We start from the raw sequence: 16,480 nt of genomic DNA, 5'->3' as shown, positions 1-16,480 counted from the left end.
GTCAGATTACGTGTCCTTCCCCTCACCAAATAAGAAGCTCTGTGATGACAGTTTTATCTTTAGGCCCAACCCATAAAAGGCAATCAAGAAATACCTGCTGAGTGAACAGTCAAATAAAAGAACAATCAGATACAAGCTAGGTTTCTTTTTTTTTAAATGCGATTTTTAAAATTGGATTCAGCAGTGTGAAAATTAACTGATTGAATGGAACTTTCACCAGCAAAATTTGGACTTTGCATGAAATCTTACCATTCAATATTTTTATACACTAATGCTTGTGATCAAGGCATACAGTCCTCAAACTAGAAGTATAATCGGAGTCCAGATTCATACATTTACTAATTTCTCTCCTTACTAAAAAGTCAGATTTTATTCAAAATTATACACATGTATGTGTAATACATATACATGTATGTATATACACAGGTACAGTATTTTTATTACCATATTCTTGGGATTATTCATTTACATATGAAATAATTCCCAAACTATATTGTTATTTGACTTCAACATTATCCCTTATGTCAGATTACATATCTCAAGAATAATGTATACTTTCACCTAAAACTTTTAAAACAAAATTTAAACTTCAAATTCACACACAAAAAACATTTTGACAGTAAAAACAGAAAATTCAAATTATTTTTAAAATCTTACTTGGCGTATAAGGGTCATGGCGTGGTTTGCAATTTTGGAAATCATTCTGTCTATTTTCCTTTGAACTTGGTTTACAAACACTTTTGAAAGGGTTAGAGAAACATTTCCTGGCAGCCTGAGAAGAACGCGAGATAGCAGTACTTCCTCCTCCAAGCTGAAAACACCTGCCACTGCTGAAGTCATCTGGAGAGATGACACCCATGACTTCTATTTCTTTTCCACAAATCATCAGAGTTTGGCCCTCTTCAATCTTTTCAAGCTCTTTGAATTTATAACCAATGCCTTTAAGTTAAGAAAGAAAAAAATTAATTGACACTCTAAGATGATACCATGGTCACCTTCCCATAACTGTACAGAAAAACTGCACTTTGAATGTAAATAGTCTTGTATAATGCATTAGCCAAAATGGAAGCATAATTTAACACTTTGGTTAAAAAAAAAAAACACTAAAAATCAAAAGAAATAATACAGCTATAAAATTCGCCATGCTTTAGAGAAAGCAAGAATATTTTTACTATTGAAAATATAGATTATTGTACCCTATAGTTTTGCCATGTCTTGTCTGGAAAAATTAAGCCAAGAAAATAGTTTGACAGGCTATATGTATCCTCCTTTCTTGTACAGAAACACCATGGGTTTTTTTCTCTATTTTCACCTCTATTTTCACTCAGAAATAGCTAGAAATGTGAAGGAGAACTAGCAATAAAAGCATCTGTTACCACAACTAGTACTGACTGTTCCACATGAGATAGCAAAGTTAAAATACAGTTGTGGCAAGAGGTCATAGATATTCCATGCTCTAACTCTTTAATAAAACATGGAATATTTTGTAATATTAAGCTTGTTTGAATTATTAATTTGATGAACATTTATTTAGTGTTGCTATGTAAAGGTGCTGATGAAATATAAGTATGAATAAGTCAGTCATAGGCTGCTTAAAATGAGTTCATTAACCACATAGATGGAATTTTAGACTTCCATGCTGGTCTATTAAATGCATTAAACTATTAATTGTGTAGTTACTGTGCCATTACCAAGCGCAGGAGCTGTGCATACCAGAAAGTTTTAAGTCTCTAAAAACAATAATAAAAGACTGTCGCAATTTAGAAAATACGATGACCCTTTTCAAGTAGTTGAAAATTACTAAATTTTCTCTACTGAAACTGGCCTAAAATTTATAATCTGTGCCAATCTGTATTTAATATATAGTCTTAAATTATTTATGGTGGAATACTTTTTAATTTTAATGCTCTGATATAGGAAGAAATTACTTAGCTCAATGTCAAAGACCCATCACTCCATCCCAATTCAGTATTGGTCTTCACTTATCCAAATTAATGAAGATTATAGTCTTATCTTCACATAAAATCCAATTACTGTTAATCTCAGTTTTACATGGAAATGGAAGACAAGAATAACTTTTAACTTTGAGGTACCTTTAAAGTAGCTCTAATTCCAAGATCTCTCATTTCATTTAGATCCATAGATGATCTTGATCCAAAGATGACTCTTTCAAACATCTCAGTCGCTAGAGGATTTTCCTTTACTCTTAAACTTTGCTTCTCATACTGGTTTTTTTTTGTTTGTTTGTTTTTAGGTATTATGCAACGATGGCCAACTGAGCCTGATGCATTATCACAAACTATTAGCAATTTTAGCATTCCAGCTTTCAGTTTTCTTAGCACCTCTATCTTTACATTAACAAATTTACATATTGTATATCCCAGTTATTTAAAAGAAAAACTGCTTATAGACAGTAACTTGCAAAATTAACTTCAGGTTCATACATTTATTAATGTTATAATTAAGCAACCAAGTCCTATGTTTGGATATTTTCATTTTGAAAACACTAAAATATACCTATCTTCAGTCCCTCTCCCTACCATACAGGTCAAATAAATCAGAGTCTCAAAGAAAGGTCAGAGTCTGGGCATCAGCATTTCTTTTTCTTTTTCTTTTTTTTTTTTTTAAGAGACAGGGTCTCTCCAGCCCAGGCTGGAGTGCAGTGGCATGATCAAGGCTCACTGCAGCCTTGATCTCCTGGGTTCAAGCAATCTTCCTACCTCAGTCTCCCAAGTAGTTAGAATTACAGATGCATGCCACCACACCTGGTTAATTTATTTTTTTGTATAGACAAGGTCTTGCTAAGTTGCCCTGGTTGGTCTCGAACTTTTAGCCTCAAGCAATCCTTCCCCCTCAGCCTCCCAAAGTGCTGAGATTACAGGCATGAGCCACTACACCCTTAAAAGCAACTCAGGTGATTCTACTGGCATGGTCAGGGTAAAAACCCACTGTTTTAAGCCTAATTTTCATTTTTTGTTACTTGCAACTGAAAGACCATTTTATTATAAACTACACATATACAAAACCATGCATACTATACCTTAGGGGTAAAAGATATTCCAAAGTAATTGTGATAATTTTTTGTCTCTCATTGACTTTAGAATTTCACTAAAGAGCAATACCAATGCATGAACAAATTCTCCAAAAATCTAGCCCCAATCTACCTTAACCAACATAGAATGTGTACTATGTTTTTCTTTTTACTTCCTCTAATCACTATACACAGTTGTTCCATACTTTCATAATAAATAAAACATTCTATTGTAGATAATTTAGTTTGTTTCAACTCTTAACACTGTCACAGCCTTTCATACACTACATTCCTGAAACACTGAACTAGTTTGAATTCCCTCCTGCTTTTGTGCCTTTATATGTGCTATTCTCTCTTGCACATGGCCCTTACCTATAACCTCCAAAACTATTCATCCTTCAAATAGTACCTTAAACGGTAACTCCTATCAAGCTTACCCCTAGCCTCCTGGGCAGATTAAATGGTTTTTTAATGCTCCCACTGCATTTAGTAAAAATTCTCATTGAAACAACTGTATTATTGCTTCCTAATCATCAATTACTTTGCTTTGTTCCCACTAAATTATAAATTATAATCATCTTTGGTATTCCTAGCATACTGCCTGGCACATAACAGTTATTAAAAACTATATATTTTTAAGTAAATAAACATATAGAACAGATTTTATAGTTACAGGTCACACTTAAAATTGAACTGAGACAATGCAAAGACACTGTAGTTGGTGTTAGCCATTCTTAATTTGTAGCCTAACTTGTATTACTACAAATTATGCTGGCAACACTTTGTAACAGAAACAATGGCAACCTCCAATTTCCATATGTTAATCTAGGTCAGGCTTAACCATTATCTCCTTGCTCTGTTTTTCAAAACATTATTGAGTAGTGCTGAAATTACATATCATTCAACTCAATATCAACATATTTTTCAATTTTAACCACTTAGCATTCTTCAAAAAAAAAAAAAAAAGAGGGAGAGAGAGAAAGTATACCAAGTCAAATTTAGTGTTTAAGCTCAGAAAAGTACCAAAATAACTGTATATAGCTGGCTGGCCATTTTTGGAGAAAATGAAACCATAGGATAGGATATGCTTCACTGAGCTAGCATAAGCCATAAGATTAGCAGGCTCACTAATCATTATGAGATTATTTTATGTATTATACACAGTTGAAGCATGAACATCCATTAAAGAATACCTCATCATCTCTTTATAAAACCTAATTATATTTCATTTAGGTAACCAGAGATACATACTAATTTCAGTCCAAATTGTAAAAATTAGGTAGTATCACAATACCTCTTCCAATGTCTTTGCCTTCCAAATTCTTTAGTATAAATGACTTTCCTTTTACAATAAGAACAGCATCACCTTCCCATTTTTTATGTTTTTTCTTTGAAGGCTTACACCAAACAACACTGAAATATTTAACTAGGCTATCAGATGTCTCTTCTTGTTCCTTGGACACTGCTACTTCTTTAGGAGTCAAATGAACTACAATTAAAAAAAAATTATTAAAAATGACTTTAATGTCTAAGTAGTAAGGTCATTCAAACACAAAAAGCACAAGAAAATTAGATTATATTAAGAAATAGTATGAATCATACTATTTCATACTATAGTATAATAGTATATATATAGTATATGTATATAGTATATACATATATATACATATATATAGTATATACATATATACTATATACATATACTATATATATAGTATATATTATACTATAGTATGATAATACTCAATCATACTCATGTTAGCATTTTATAAACTAAGAAATCCAAATATCAGGTGTTAATATTACCACAAGTACAATGACTGTAAATATCTTACTGTTCCAAAATGAAATGAACTCAATTGAAGTAGAATAACATAATAATCACTGTAAACATTTTAAAACTCTAAAAATTAAGATTGTTTCAATGTCTATAGCATGGAAAAATATCTAAAAATCAAATTTTGACAAAACTGATTTAATTAACTGACATGACAAGCTGAGGAAAGGCAAAGATTACAGAGTTCTCTGAAAGTAAAACCTGAAATTTTTATTTTAATTGATAAATAAAAATTATATATATGTAGGTGCACAACATTCTGTTTTGATATATGTATACACTGTGGGATGGCTAAATCAAACTAATTAATATTATCCATTACCTCACATATTTTCTGTGGTGAGAACATTTTTTAAAATGCTACTTTCTTAGCATTTTTCAAGTATATATTGTTATTAACTATAGTCACCATGTTATACAATAGATTTCTTGAACTTACTCCTCCTTAACTGAAATTTCGGATCCTTTGACCAACATCTCCCCAGTGCTCCACCTCTATCCAACTCTAGGTAACCATCATTCTACTTTCTGTTCTAAGAGTTTAACTTTTTTGAATTCCACATATAAGTGAGATCACAAAATAATTGTCTTTCTGTGTCTGGCTTATTTCACTCAGCATAAGGTCCTCCAGGTTTATCCATGTTGTCACAAGTGACAGGATTGCCGTTTTTTAAGGCTGAGTAGTGTTCCACTGTGTATCTATACCAAGAAGTTTTTAATCCATTCATCCATTGATGGACACTTAGGCTGACTTCACATCTTGGCTATTGTGAAAAATACTCCAAGGAACATGGGAATGCAGATAGCTCTTTGACATACCAATTTGATTCTTTTTGTCTATATACCCAGAAGTGAAAGTGTTGGATCATATGATATGTTACTTTTTCAAATAAGAACAAGTACAAAACAACAAAGTAGAAATGAGAATAAATATTATTAAAATTATTGTCTCCTGCTTCTTACACCTAACTTGTACACACTAGATTTTCAGTGGTTGGATAAAAGGTGGTTTAGCTGAAGACAGCAAAATCTCATTCCCCCCATTACTGAAGAGCTCTTCCCTATGTCTTTTATCTCATATACACTTTAACCATGGAAACTGTCAAAACAATAAAATTCAAAAAACAAAACGAAGCAATTTTTTTCCTTTTTACTATTTTCCTATTTACTTAAATAGGAATAAGGCAGTAAAAGCATACAAAGTATAAAGATCAGAAAGAAAGAAAGAAAACGGGAGCATTTACAGATGTTGTAACTATTTACATAGAAATCCCCAGAGAATCTAAAAATAAAGAAGAATAAATTTAGCAAAGTCACAAGATCAAGGTTCATATGCAAAAATCAACTGCATTCTTATAGACTAGCAAGAAATAATCAAAAATAAAATTTTTTAAATTCCATTCACAGTAGCTCCAAAAAACAGACATATGAAATACTTGGGAAAATATCTAACAAAAGATAACCCAGATCTCTACATTAAAATTTAAAAGCTTTGTTGAAAAAAAATTAACAAAGCTCTTATAAATAAGTACAGCTCCTATTTCATGAATTGGAACATTCAATTTTGTTAAGACAGCAATTTTCCCCAAAATGATCAATATATTTAACACAATACCAATCAAAATCCCAAGACACTTCTAGTAAAATTGGCAAGCTGATTTAAAAATTCATATGAAAAGAAAAATAACATAGAGTAACCAAAGCAATTTTTGAAAAGAACAAAGTTGGATGTTTACAATAATGCTACAATAATCAAGATAGTTTGGTACTGCCCCTGCTCTCCAAAAAAGACATATAGACATTCCAATGCATTGGAAGAGTAGCAAGAAATAGACCCGCTCACACATATACGGTGAAATTATTTTCAACAAAGGTGGGGAAGCAAATTCAATGAGGAAAAGAAAGTATTTTCAACAAACATTGCTAAACCGACTGGATATACATTTGGAAAAGATAAACATCAACCATTAAGTCACCCCATATACAAAATTCACCTCAAAATGAATGACAGACCTAAATGTAAAACCTAAAACAAAAAATCTCTAATAGAAAACACAGGATAAAATATTTGTAACCTCGGGATATACAAAGCTTTCTTAGAATACAAAAGCAAAAAATATAAAAATCAAAAATTATAAATCAACTTTTATCAGAATTTAAAACTTTTCCTTTTTGAAAGATGCCATTAAAAAAACAAAAGGGAAGCCAATGGCTGGGGTACAATATTCACAACATATGAATAAGACAAAGGTCTTGTGTCTGGAATAATTATTCTTTTTTTTTTCTTTTTTTTTGAGACAGAGTTTTGCTCTGTAGCCCAGGCTGGAATGCAGTGGTATGATCTCGGCTCACTGCAACCTCTGCCTCCTGGGTTCAAGCTATTCTCCTGCCTCAGCGTCCCGCGTAGCTGGGATTACAGGTGCCCACTACCACGCTCAGCTACTTTTTGTATTTTTAGTAGAGATGGGGTTTCACCAGGTTGGCCAGGTGGGTCTTGAATTCCTGACCTCAAGTGATCCACCCACCTCAGCCTCCCAAAGTGCTGGGATTACAGGCGTGAGCCACTGCGCCCGGCCTAGTAATTCTTATACTTTCAAAATAAGACAACAAACAAATCAACCGAAAATAGGCAAAAGTCTTAGACAATTCAGAAAATGATATATACAAACAACCAATAAGCACATAAAACAATATTTAACATCATTAGTTACCCAGAAAATACATATTGAAAACCTGAAACACCACTTCACAACCATTAGGATGGCTGGGATCACAAAGTCAGATAATAAACAAGTATGATGAGGATGTGGATAAATCAAAACCCTCATACTCTGCTGGCAGGAGTATAAAATGGTGCCGCACTTTGGAAACCAGCATGACAGCTGCTCAAACAATTAAACAAGTTACCAAATGACACAGCAATTATACTCCTAAGTATATGCCCAAAAGAATAATAACATATGTCCACAAAAAAACTTGCATATGAATGTTTATAGCTAGGATTATTAATAATAGCCGACAGGTAGAAACAAACCAAATGTGCATGCAACTGACAAATGATTAAACAAAATATGGCATATGCATACAATGGAATATAATTCCATCACAGAATAAAGTACTAATACATGCTAAAACACGGATGAACCCTGAAAACACTTATGCTAAGTGAAAGAAGCCAGTCACAAAGGCTATATATTTTAGGATTCCATTCATATAAAATGCATAGAACAGCAAAATCTTACAGAGACAGAAAATAGATTAATGGTTGCTTAGGCTGGAGGGTAAGGATGGGTTTAGGAAGCAAGAGGGTGGTAGCTAAAGGTACAAAGTTTCTTTCTCAGGTATTGAAAATATTCTGCAATTGGCTGTTCTGATGGTTGCACATGGGACTATATTAAAAAACAATGAATTGTACACTTTACATGACTGAATCATATGGTATGTTAGCTGTATCTCAATAAAGTTGTTTAAAATACACACACACAATGAAGTAACACCACACATTGATTAGATTGACTAAAATTTAAAAAAAAAAAAAACTGACCATAGTAAGTGCTAGTAAAGAAATAGAGCAACTGAAAATATCATATCCTGCTGGAAGGAATGTCAAACAGTACAACCAGTTTGGAAAACGGTTTGGCAGACTCTTTAAAAGTTAAACATACACCTACTATAACCAGCCATTTACACTGCTGAGTATTCACCAAAAAAAAAAAAAGAAAAAAAAAAAAGAAGAAGAAAGAAGAAGAAAAAAGAAGACATATGTCTTGGAAAAAAAAAATTTGTACATCTCCAAGCCAGGTAAATCAACCCGCCAAAAGCCTGAAAAATCTATCACTACTAGAATTCAGATAAATGGTACCTTCATTACTGGCATTCATGGATTTACAAAGTGAATCTTGGCTATCTTCAACCAGTAAATTATACTCAGAACCAACAAAGTTTTTTTCTGAGAAAACAAATGATTCACAGCCAGTTTGAGTCACCTCTGTCTGGCATGACCCAGTGAACTCTGATCAGTTCCTGAAAGGATTCAGACTGCTAGAACCCTGAGCAGGAACCAAGAAGACAAAAGACTTAAGTGCAGCTCCTCCAGTTTTCTGACCTTCCTTCCCTAATGAGGGTGTATGGGTAACAGGTCATTTTTCAGATACATTTTGGGGGAAATGTGCTTCTAATGTTCCAGAAAATGTAGTGGATAGGTTTTTACTCTCCTCTTTTCATATGTTATTGTGGATATATTTCTACATATTATTAGTCCCTTATTACTGGGCTTTTTTTTTTAAGCTCTATTATACTCAATCTGCGCATCTCTGGTTATTTGTAGAAGACAAAGTCCAAGAAATGAAACTACCAGTCCAATGAATTTAAAGATTTTCAATTCCTGATTTAGACTGACAAATTTTTCTCCACGAAAGGTTGTATCAGTGATATTCCCACCAAGCAAGGGTGTCCACTTCATTACACCTGCGTTAGCACAAAACTTCACCTTTATCCATTTTTAACTATTTTATTTTTTAAATTTTCATACAGTAAAATAGACTTTTGGTGTACAGCTCTACAAATTTTAACACATGTATAGATTCACAGAACCACCATGACCACAATCAGGATATAGAATTGTTCCATCATCCCAAAAGACTTCCTCATGCTATTCTTTTATACTCACACATCTCCTTACCCAAAACCCCTGCAATTACTGACATGTTTTCCATGAATATTGTTTTCTTTTTGAGAATGTCAAATAAATGGAATCATACAGTATACAACCGTTTCAAAAATGATTTCTCCCATTCAGCATATCTTTAGGATTCATCCCAAATTGTTGCCTGTATCAACAATTTGTTCCTTATTATTATATAGGATAGTGACAGACAGTTGAGTTTTCAGCTTAATTTTGATAGCTTTGACTATCATAAAGCTTCTTTGAACTTTTTCTGTGAATTCATCTTTATCAATTTAGTTGGTAGAAATGGTATCTCCTTAATGCTGCAATTTGAATTTGATTAGTGATAGGACATTTTTAAATGTATCTTCATTTCCTCTTTGCAAGACGCTCCTAATTTCACATTACACGTAAAGAAGGTACCTGAGAAAAAAAGAAAAGATTCTCATCTCTTTAAAGTTTTAATCTGACCAGAAAACCCTCAACATTCAGTCAACATATTGCCAATATGTAGAATCTAAACCCTGAATTTTACTTAAAATATTTAAGTAAAAAATAGGCATAAAAGAATTTCAATTAGTAAGAACTGTTAAAGCAAAAAGGTCGGGCATGGTGGCTCACGCCTGTAATCCCAGCACTTTCGGAGGCCAAGGCGGGTAGATCACAAGGTCAGCAGTTCGAGACCAGCCTGACCAACATGGTGAAACCCTGTCTCTACTAAAAATATAAACATTAGCCGGGTGTGGTGGCAGGCGCCTGCAATGCCAGCTACTCGGAAGGCTGAGGCAGGAGAATTGCTTAAAACCGGAAGGCGGAGGTTGCAGTGAGCCAAGATCGTGCCACTGCACTCTAGCCTGGGCAACAAGAGCGAAACTCCGTCTCAAAAAAATAAATAAATAAAAATAAAATTAAAGCAAAAAATAAATCTACTGAATTTTAATATGTAAAATGCTAATAAAATACATGGAACATAAGTGTTGACTGTGCTGGAAGAATTAAGAATCCATTTAATATTTTCTTTAATAGGAGGTATTGACTAAGTTACGGGGCTGTTACAATATTTTAAATAAACCCACCTCATTTAAAAACTCCTCCCTCTTCTCTCTCAGCCTGGCCCCCACCAAAACAAAAAACAAAAAACAACAGCAACATGAACAATTTAACAGAGTGAAATAAAAGAGGTTGAAATAAGCCCACTCACTTACTAGAAATTATTAAACACTTTACTATACAGTCATGTACCACACAAGGTTTTGATCAACCACAGACCACATATATGTTGGTGGTCCTGTAAGATTTTAATACCATATTTTTACTGTATATTTTCTATTTCTAGATATGTTTAGATACACAAATACCACTGTGTTACAACTGTCTACAGTATTCAGTACAGCAACATGCAGTACAGGTTTACAGTCTAGGAACCATAGGCTATATACCACATAGCCTAGGTGTGTAGCAGGCTATACCATCTAGGTTTGAGGAAGTACACTCCACGATGTTCGCACAATGAAATCACCTAGCAATGCATTTCTCAGAACATATCCCTGTCATTAAGCAAGATGATTGTACTCTACATCAATATATCAACATGCTGTAGTAAAAGGGCCAAAGACAACTTGATTTTTTTTTTTTTTTTTTTTTAAAGACAGAGTCTTACTCTGTCACCCGGGTTGGAGTGCAGTGGTGTGATCTTGGTTCACAGCAACTTCCACTTCCCAGGCTCAAGCAATCCTCCCACCTCAGCATCCTGAGTAGCTGGGACTACAGGCGTGCACCACCAAGCCCGGCTAGTTTTTTGTTTGTTTGTTTGTTTGTTTTTTGTGTTTTTTTTTTTCGTATTTTCAGTAGAGACGGGGTTTCACCATTTTGCCCAGGCTGGTGTCAAACTCATGAGCTTAGCGACTGGTCTGCCTCAGCCTCCCAAAGAGCTCTTAACAGGGTCACTCTTTGACTTCCTACTTAATAAAACTCCTTTCTCCACAGTAAATCATGGGAAAAAAACATAGCATGGAAAAATAAGGTCAAGATTATTATGTGATATATTTCAGGGAGAAACATGTATTGCAGGAAGAAACACATACATAAAAAGAGAAGTTTTTGGCCGTGCGCGGTGGCTCAGGCCTGTAATCCCAGTACTTTGGGAGGCTAAGGCGGGCAGATCACCTGAGGTCAGGAGTTCGAGACGAGCTTGGCCAACATGATGAAACCCCGCCTCTACTAAAAATACAAAAATTAGCCAGACGTGGTAGTGGGTGTCTGTAATCCCAGCTATCACCTGAACCCTGGAGGCGGAGGTTGCAGTAAGCCGAGATCACACCACTGCACTCCAGCCTCGGCAATAAAGCGAGACATGGTCTCAAAAAAACAAGAGATGTTTTCATACCATAAGAAGCTGTCTACCCCATTGTTTCAACTTCAAGTATCCAAACACTCCCACCCCCACACCGCCTCTGCTTCTTCAAATTCCCAATCATTCCTCAACTGCTCCAATCTGGCTTCCAGTCGTCATTCCCCTGAAACTGCCCTGTTAAAGGTTACTAGGAGCTCTTCGTCTATAAACCCACAGGTTGTTTTTAGTCCTAATCAAAGTTCTCAAAAGCATTAGACAATATTGACTACTTCCTCCTAGAAATACTGAACTATACTTTTGTAGCTTCTCTAACATCCTTCAAATTTTCCTCTTACCTCTTTGCTTGCTTCTTCTTAGACATCTTTGCCAGTTCGTACTTCATCTACCTTTTATTTATTGGAGTTCTTCAGAACTGGCTTCTAGGCCATGTTCTCTCACTGTGCACCTCTTCTCTTTAAGTAGCCCATCCACTTCAGTGGCTTCAATGCCGCCTAGGTACTAACAACCTTTTTTTTCTCCAGCCCAGATTACAACTCTTGATCTGCATATCCAGTTGCCTCCCAGACATGTCCACACATCTCATAAACATCTCAAACTCATCATGTCCACGTATCTTTTCGCCAAAAATTGTTCCTCCTTTGGTTTCCCCATGTCTCGTCCTTATTCAAGCCAGAAAACTGGAAATCATCCTTGACACTCTCTACTTTTTCAGTCCCACAGACAATCAACCACAAAATTCAGATATTTCTGCCCCCCACCAGGTTTTCAGAGTTATGTATTGTATCCTTCTCCATTGCCTCCAATTTTTTCAACTCATCTCTGATCTGAATTTCGGTATTACGGCAGGGGCTTCCCAACAAGTCTACTGAGAGCTTCTTTTGCCACCTCTATTCTCTAAAGACGTTTTCCAAATTGTAGTTATCTATTTTTAAATGTAAATCTGATAATGTATCCCTCTTGCTTAAAATCTATGAGTCTTAGTAATCTTGAAGGAAGTATGCTATTTCCAGCTATAGAGACTTTTTCCTGTCTTCTTCTAATGCCCTTATCTAAATTAACTTCCACTCTCTGTACAACTTAAATTTCCAATTGCCAAATTAGACCTAACCACCCTATTACCTCAACATTATCTCAATAATTAGTTATGTAACAAATTATTCAATGTCAGCCTTCCCCAGTAATTTATAAAGTCCTGAGAGTCTGTTTCGATTTGTTCATCACCATACTCAACAGAACAAGATACTTTTCAAAAACTGCTATTTTGACTCTAGGTACATTTTGACTAAATGTTTATAAAAACATCTAATTAAAATACAATTATCAACTGGGCGCACTGGTTCACGCCTGTAATCCCAGCACTTTGGGAGGCTGAGGCAGGCGGATTACCTGAGGTCAGGAGTTTGAGACCAGCCTGGCCAAAGTGGCGAAACTCCGTCTCTACTAAAAATACAAAAATTAGCCAGGCATGGTGGTACATGCCTGTAGTGCCAGCTACTTGGGTAGCTGAGACACGAGAATCGCTTGAATCCGGGAGGCGGAGGTTGCAGTGAGCCAAGAACATTCCACTGGCACTCCAGCCTGGGCAACAGAGCGAGACTTCGTCTCAAAAAAAAAAAAAAGAAAAATACATATATATATACACACACACACATATAAATATATGTATATAATTATCTTTTAGTGTTATAGCTCTTTTAGAATTTTCCAGTTTTCGCCAATTCTAAATCCAGTTTCAGAATTTTCTAGAAAGCCCCCTCATACACAAAAAATTATATATATATAATTGTTAGGGGTGGTTATTCTGGGACATAGCAAATTAGTCAATATTTTCATAATACAAGTAGTCTAGATATAGGAGGCTATGTTCCACTATCCTATGTTGCCAATGATCTTGTTTTTACCTTTTGGAGTTATTCACCCTCTCCATTCCCTGCTTTATGGCCTACATAATTTTAAAAATGGGACTAATTGGGAAAAAGAATATGTATCAATATACATATATATGTATTTATCTTAAAATTCATTTTCATTAAGAGTTGCGTTAGAATGTAACTCTGTCCTCATTTCCATTATTACCTAATTTTTCATTTTCATTGACAAAGACTTATTACCGGCCAGGTACAGTGGCTCACCCCTGTAATCCCAACACTTTGGGAGGCTGAGGCGGGCTAATCACGAGGTCAGGAGATCAAGACCATTCTGGCTAACATGGTGAAACGCCATCTGTACTAAAAATACAAAAAATTAGCCAGGCGTGGTGGTGGGCGCCTGTAGTCCCAGCTACTCAGGAGACTGAGGCAGGAGAATTGCTTGAACCCGGAAGGCAGAGTTGCAGTGTGCCAAGATGGTGCCACTGCACTCCAGACTGGGCAACAGAGTCAGACTCCATCTCAAAAAAAAAAAAAACTTGTTACCATCAGGATCATTTTTGAAGTAAATTTATAACAAAGTTTCAGTCACTTGTTTATGTACCATATTATTTCATTGATCAGTGAAAACTTTTATGAACATGTTCTTTTATAACCATAATTTCTACCAAATGCAGTTTTACTGAGTCAAATTTTGCACAGCTAAATATTATCAGGATCGTATTAATCCAACAAGTTTTAGTCAAGAAAACTTACCAGTTTTTAGATAAATTTGTAGCTTTCATGGGTTAATCTTTGTTGTTTTACCAAGCCCAATCTTCCCAGATAAAGTTTTGAGGTTTTTAGCATTAACAAAAGACAGAATGCTTCCATTAGTTTTTGAACTCTAAAAAATTTTGCTGTGTGCAATTTTAGTCAATTTTAATTACTTCTCTTTTTGCATTATTTCTACCAGGAGCAGTCACTGTGCATTGAATTAAAAACTGACAAACTATTTCTACACAGTTAAAATTTCTCTGTTTTTTAATTAGGTTATCTAAGAGAAAAACATACTTTCCCTTTTGCCCTAAAGAGCGGGTAAAAAGAATGTCTTCATCAAAAGGCTGGGAAAAACATCCTGGAGTAAAATACTGTATTGTATTCCCAGGGTCTAAGAGAATAGCTGTTATGTCTAAGACCCTCCCTGCCACTATCCCACCAGCTCCCAGAAAAAATGATGAATGAGATAACTAAATTCTGATAATTCAGAAATTACTTACAAGTAACTTTGAAATACCATAAGATTCTCAGATATACACTTTTCTTTTGCAGAACAGTAGAAGGGCATGAACTATGGAGACAGACTGGCTGGGTTAGAGTCTTAAGTCTGCCTCTTACTAGCTCTGTGACCCTGGATAAGTTACTTAACCCCTTTGTGCCAGTTTATAAATCTATCAAATGAATATAATACTAACACCTCACAAACCTACTGTGAGCAAGGATTAGTGAATACATGTAAAACACTTACAACAGTATTTGCCACAGAGTAAGTGCTCCCTTAATGTTTACACCATCGACGTTTGCCCTTGTCCCTTTCCCAATTACTCCCATTTTTAAAACTATGTAGGCCATACAGCAGGGAATAGAGAGGGTGAATAATTCCAAAAGGTAAAAACGAGATGGTTGGGAACATGGAATAGTAGAACATAACCTCCTATATCTAGACAACTTGTATTACAGAAAATACTGACTAATTTGCTATGTCCCAGAATAACCACCCCTAACAATCCCACTCTGTAATTTCTTAACTGTAAACTGGGTTCTGATCTATTTTCCCCTTGACCCTGTAATGTGCTTGCCAAATCAATACCAAAAAGTGGTCAGCATAAACAAGAGACTTGAAGGCCTATCTGCAAGATTCATAAGGCGGCTGGGCACAGTGGCTCACACCTATAATCCCAGCACTTTGGGAGGCCAAGGTGAGAGAATCTCTCAAGCCCAGGAGCTCAAGACCAGTCTGGACAACATGGCGAAACTCTGTCTCTATAAAAAATACAAAAATTAGCTGGGCATGGTGGTGCACACCTGTGGTTCCAGCTACTCAGGAAGTTGAGGCAGGTAGATTGCTTGAGCCCAGGAGGCTGAGGCTCCTGTGAGCTGTGACTGTGCCACTGTACTCCAGCCTGGGTGGCACAGCGAGACACCATCTCAAAAAAAAAAAAAAAAAAATCATAAGGGCAGGATGCTTAAAACCATGTTTTGATCAAGGGAAATAATGTCATTTAATATTAATAGTGGGCATTATCATCTTAATGAACAGTTCCTAAGCTTAGCCACTCTAGAGTTGAATGACTTAATTGTACATCTCATAAACCTAAGCCTTTAATATTCTTTTTGTTTTTTTTTAATTGAAATGAGGTCTTCAGGTTGCTCTCGAACTCCTGGACTCAAGCAATCCTCCTGCCTCAGCCTCACAAAGTGTTAGAAATACAGACATGAGCCACCGCATCCAGCCTAATACTCTTTTGTTTAACAATTCTAAATACATTGTTTTCAATGGCACAAATGAAATTTAAAATGTCTCATATAATCAAATTCAATAAAGAATGTAAATACTCTTGCAGCTCATGTTTTGAGTTTTAAAATTACCAAAACCTACCACAATGTTTAATATGCATTAACATATAACTTCAATATAAATTTAAGATTGAAAGTTTTTATTACACTAAAAAGCATACAAACATTA

General features: G+C 35.1%; 1 protein-coding gene across 2 annotated transcripts in view; it reads right to left on the bottom strand.

The window, feature by feature from the left end:
• Positions 1-16,480, bottom strand: part of RAD54B (RAD54 homolog B) — a 99,415-nt gene that overhangs the window by 34,327 nt on the left and 48,608 nt on the right. For both annotated transcript variants that reach the window (XM_050800489.1, XM_050800490.1), the window contains exons 4-5: positions 4,326-4,520; positions 658-939 (exon numbers count right to left, since the gene is read on the bottom strand). In XM_050800489.1, coding sequence (XP_050656446.1) covers positions 658-939; positions 4,326-4,520 — 477 coding nt within the window. The remainder of the gene's footprint in view (positions 1-657; positions 940-4,325; positions 4,521-16,480) is intronic.

The sequence above is a fragment of the Macaca thibetana genome, chromosome 8 (genome assembly GCF_024542745.1).
Source record: "Macaca thibetana thibetana isolate TM-01 chromosome 8, ASM2454274v1, whole genome shotgun sequence".
Lineage (NCBI taxonomy): Eukaryota > Metazoa > Chordata > Mammalia > Primates > Cercopithecidae > Macaca > Macaca thibetana.
Note: the sequence above shows the minus strand (reverse complement) of the source record. Positions and strands in the feature narration are given on the sequence as shown.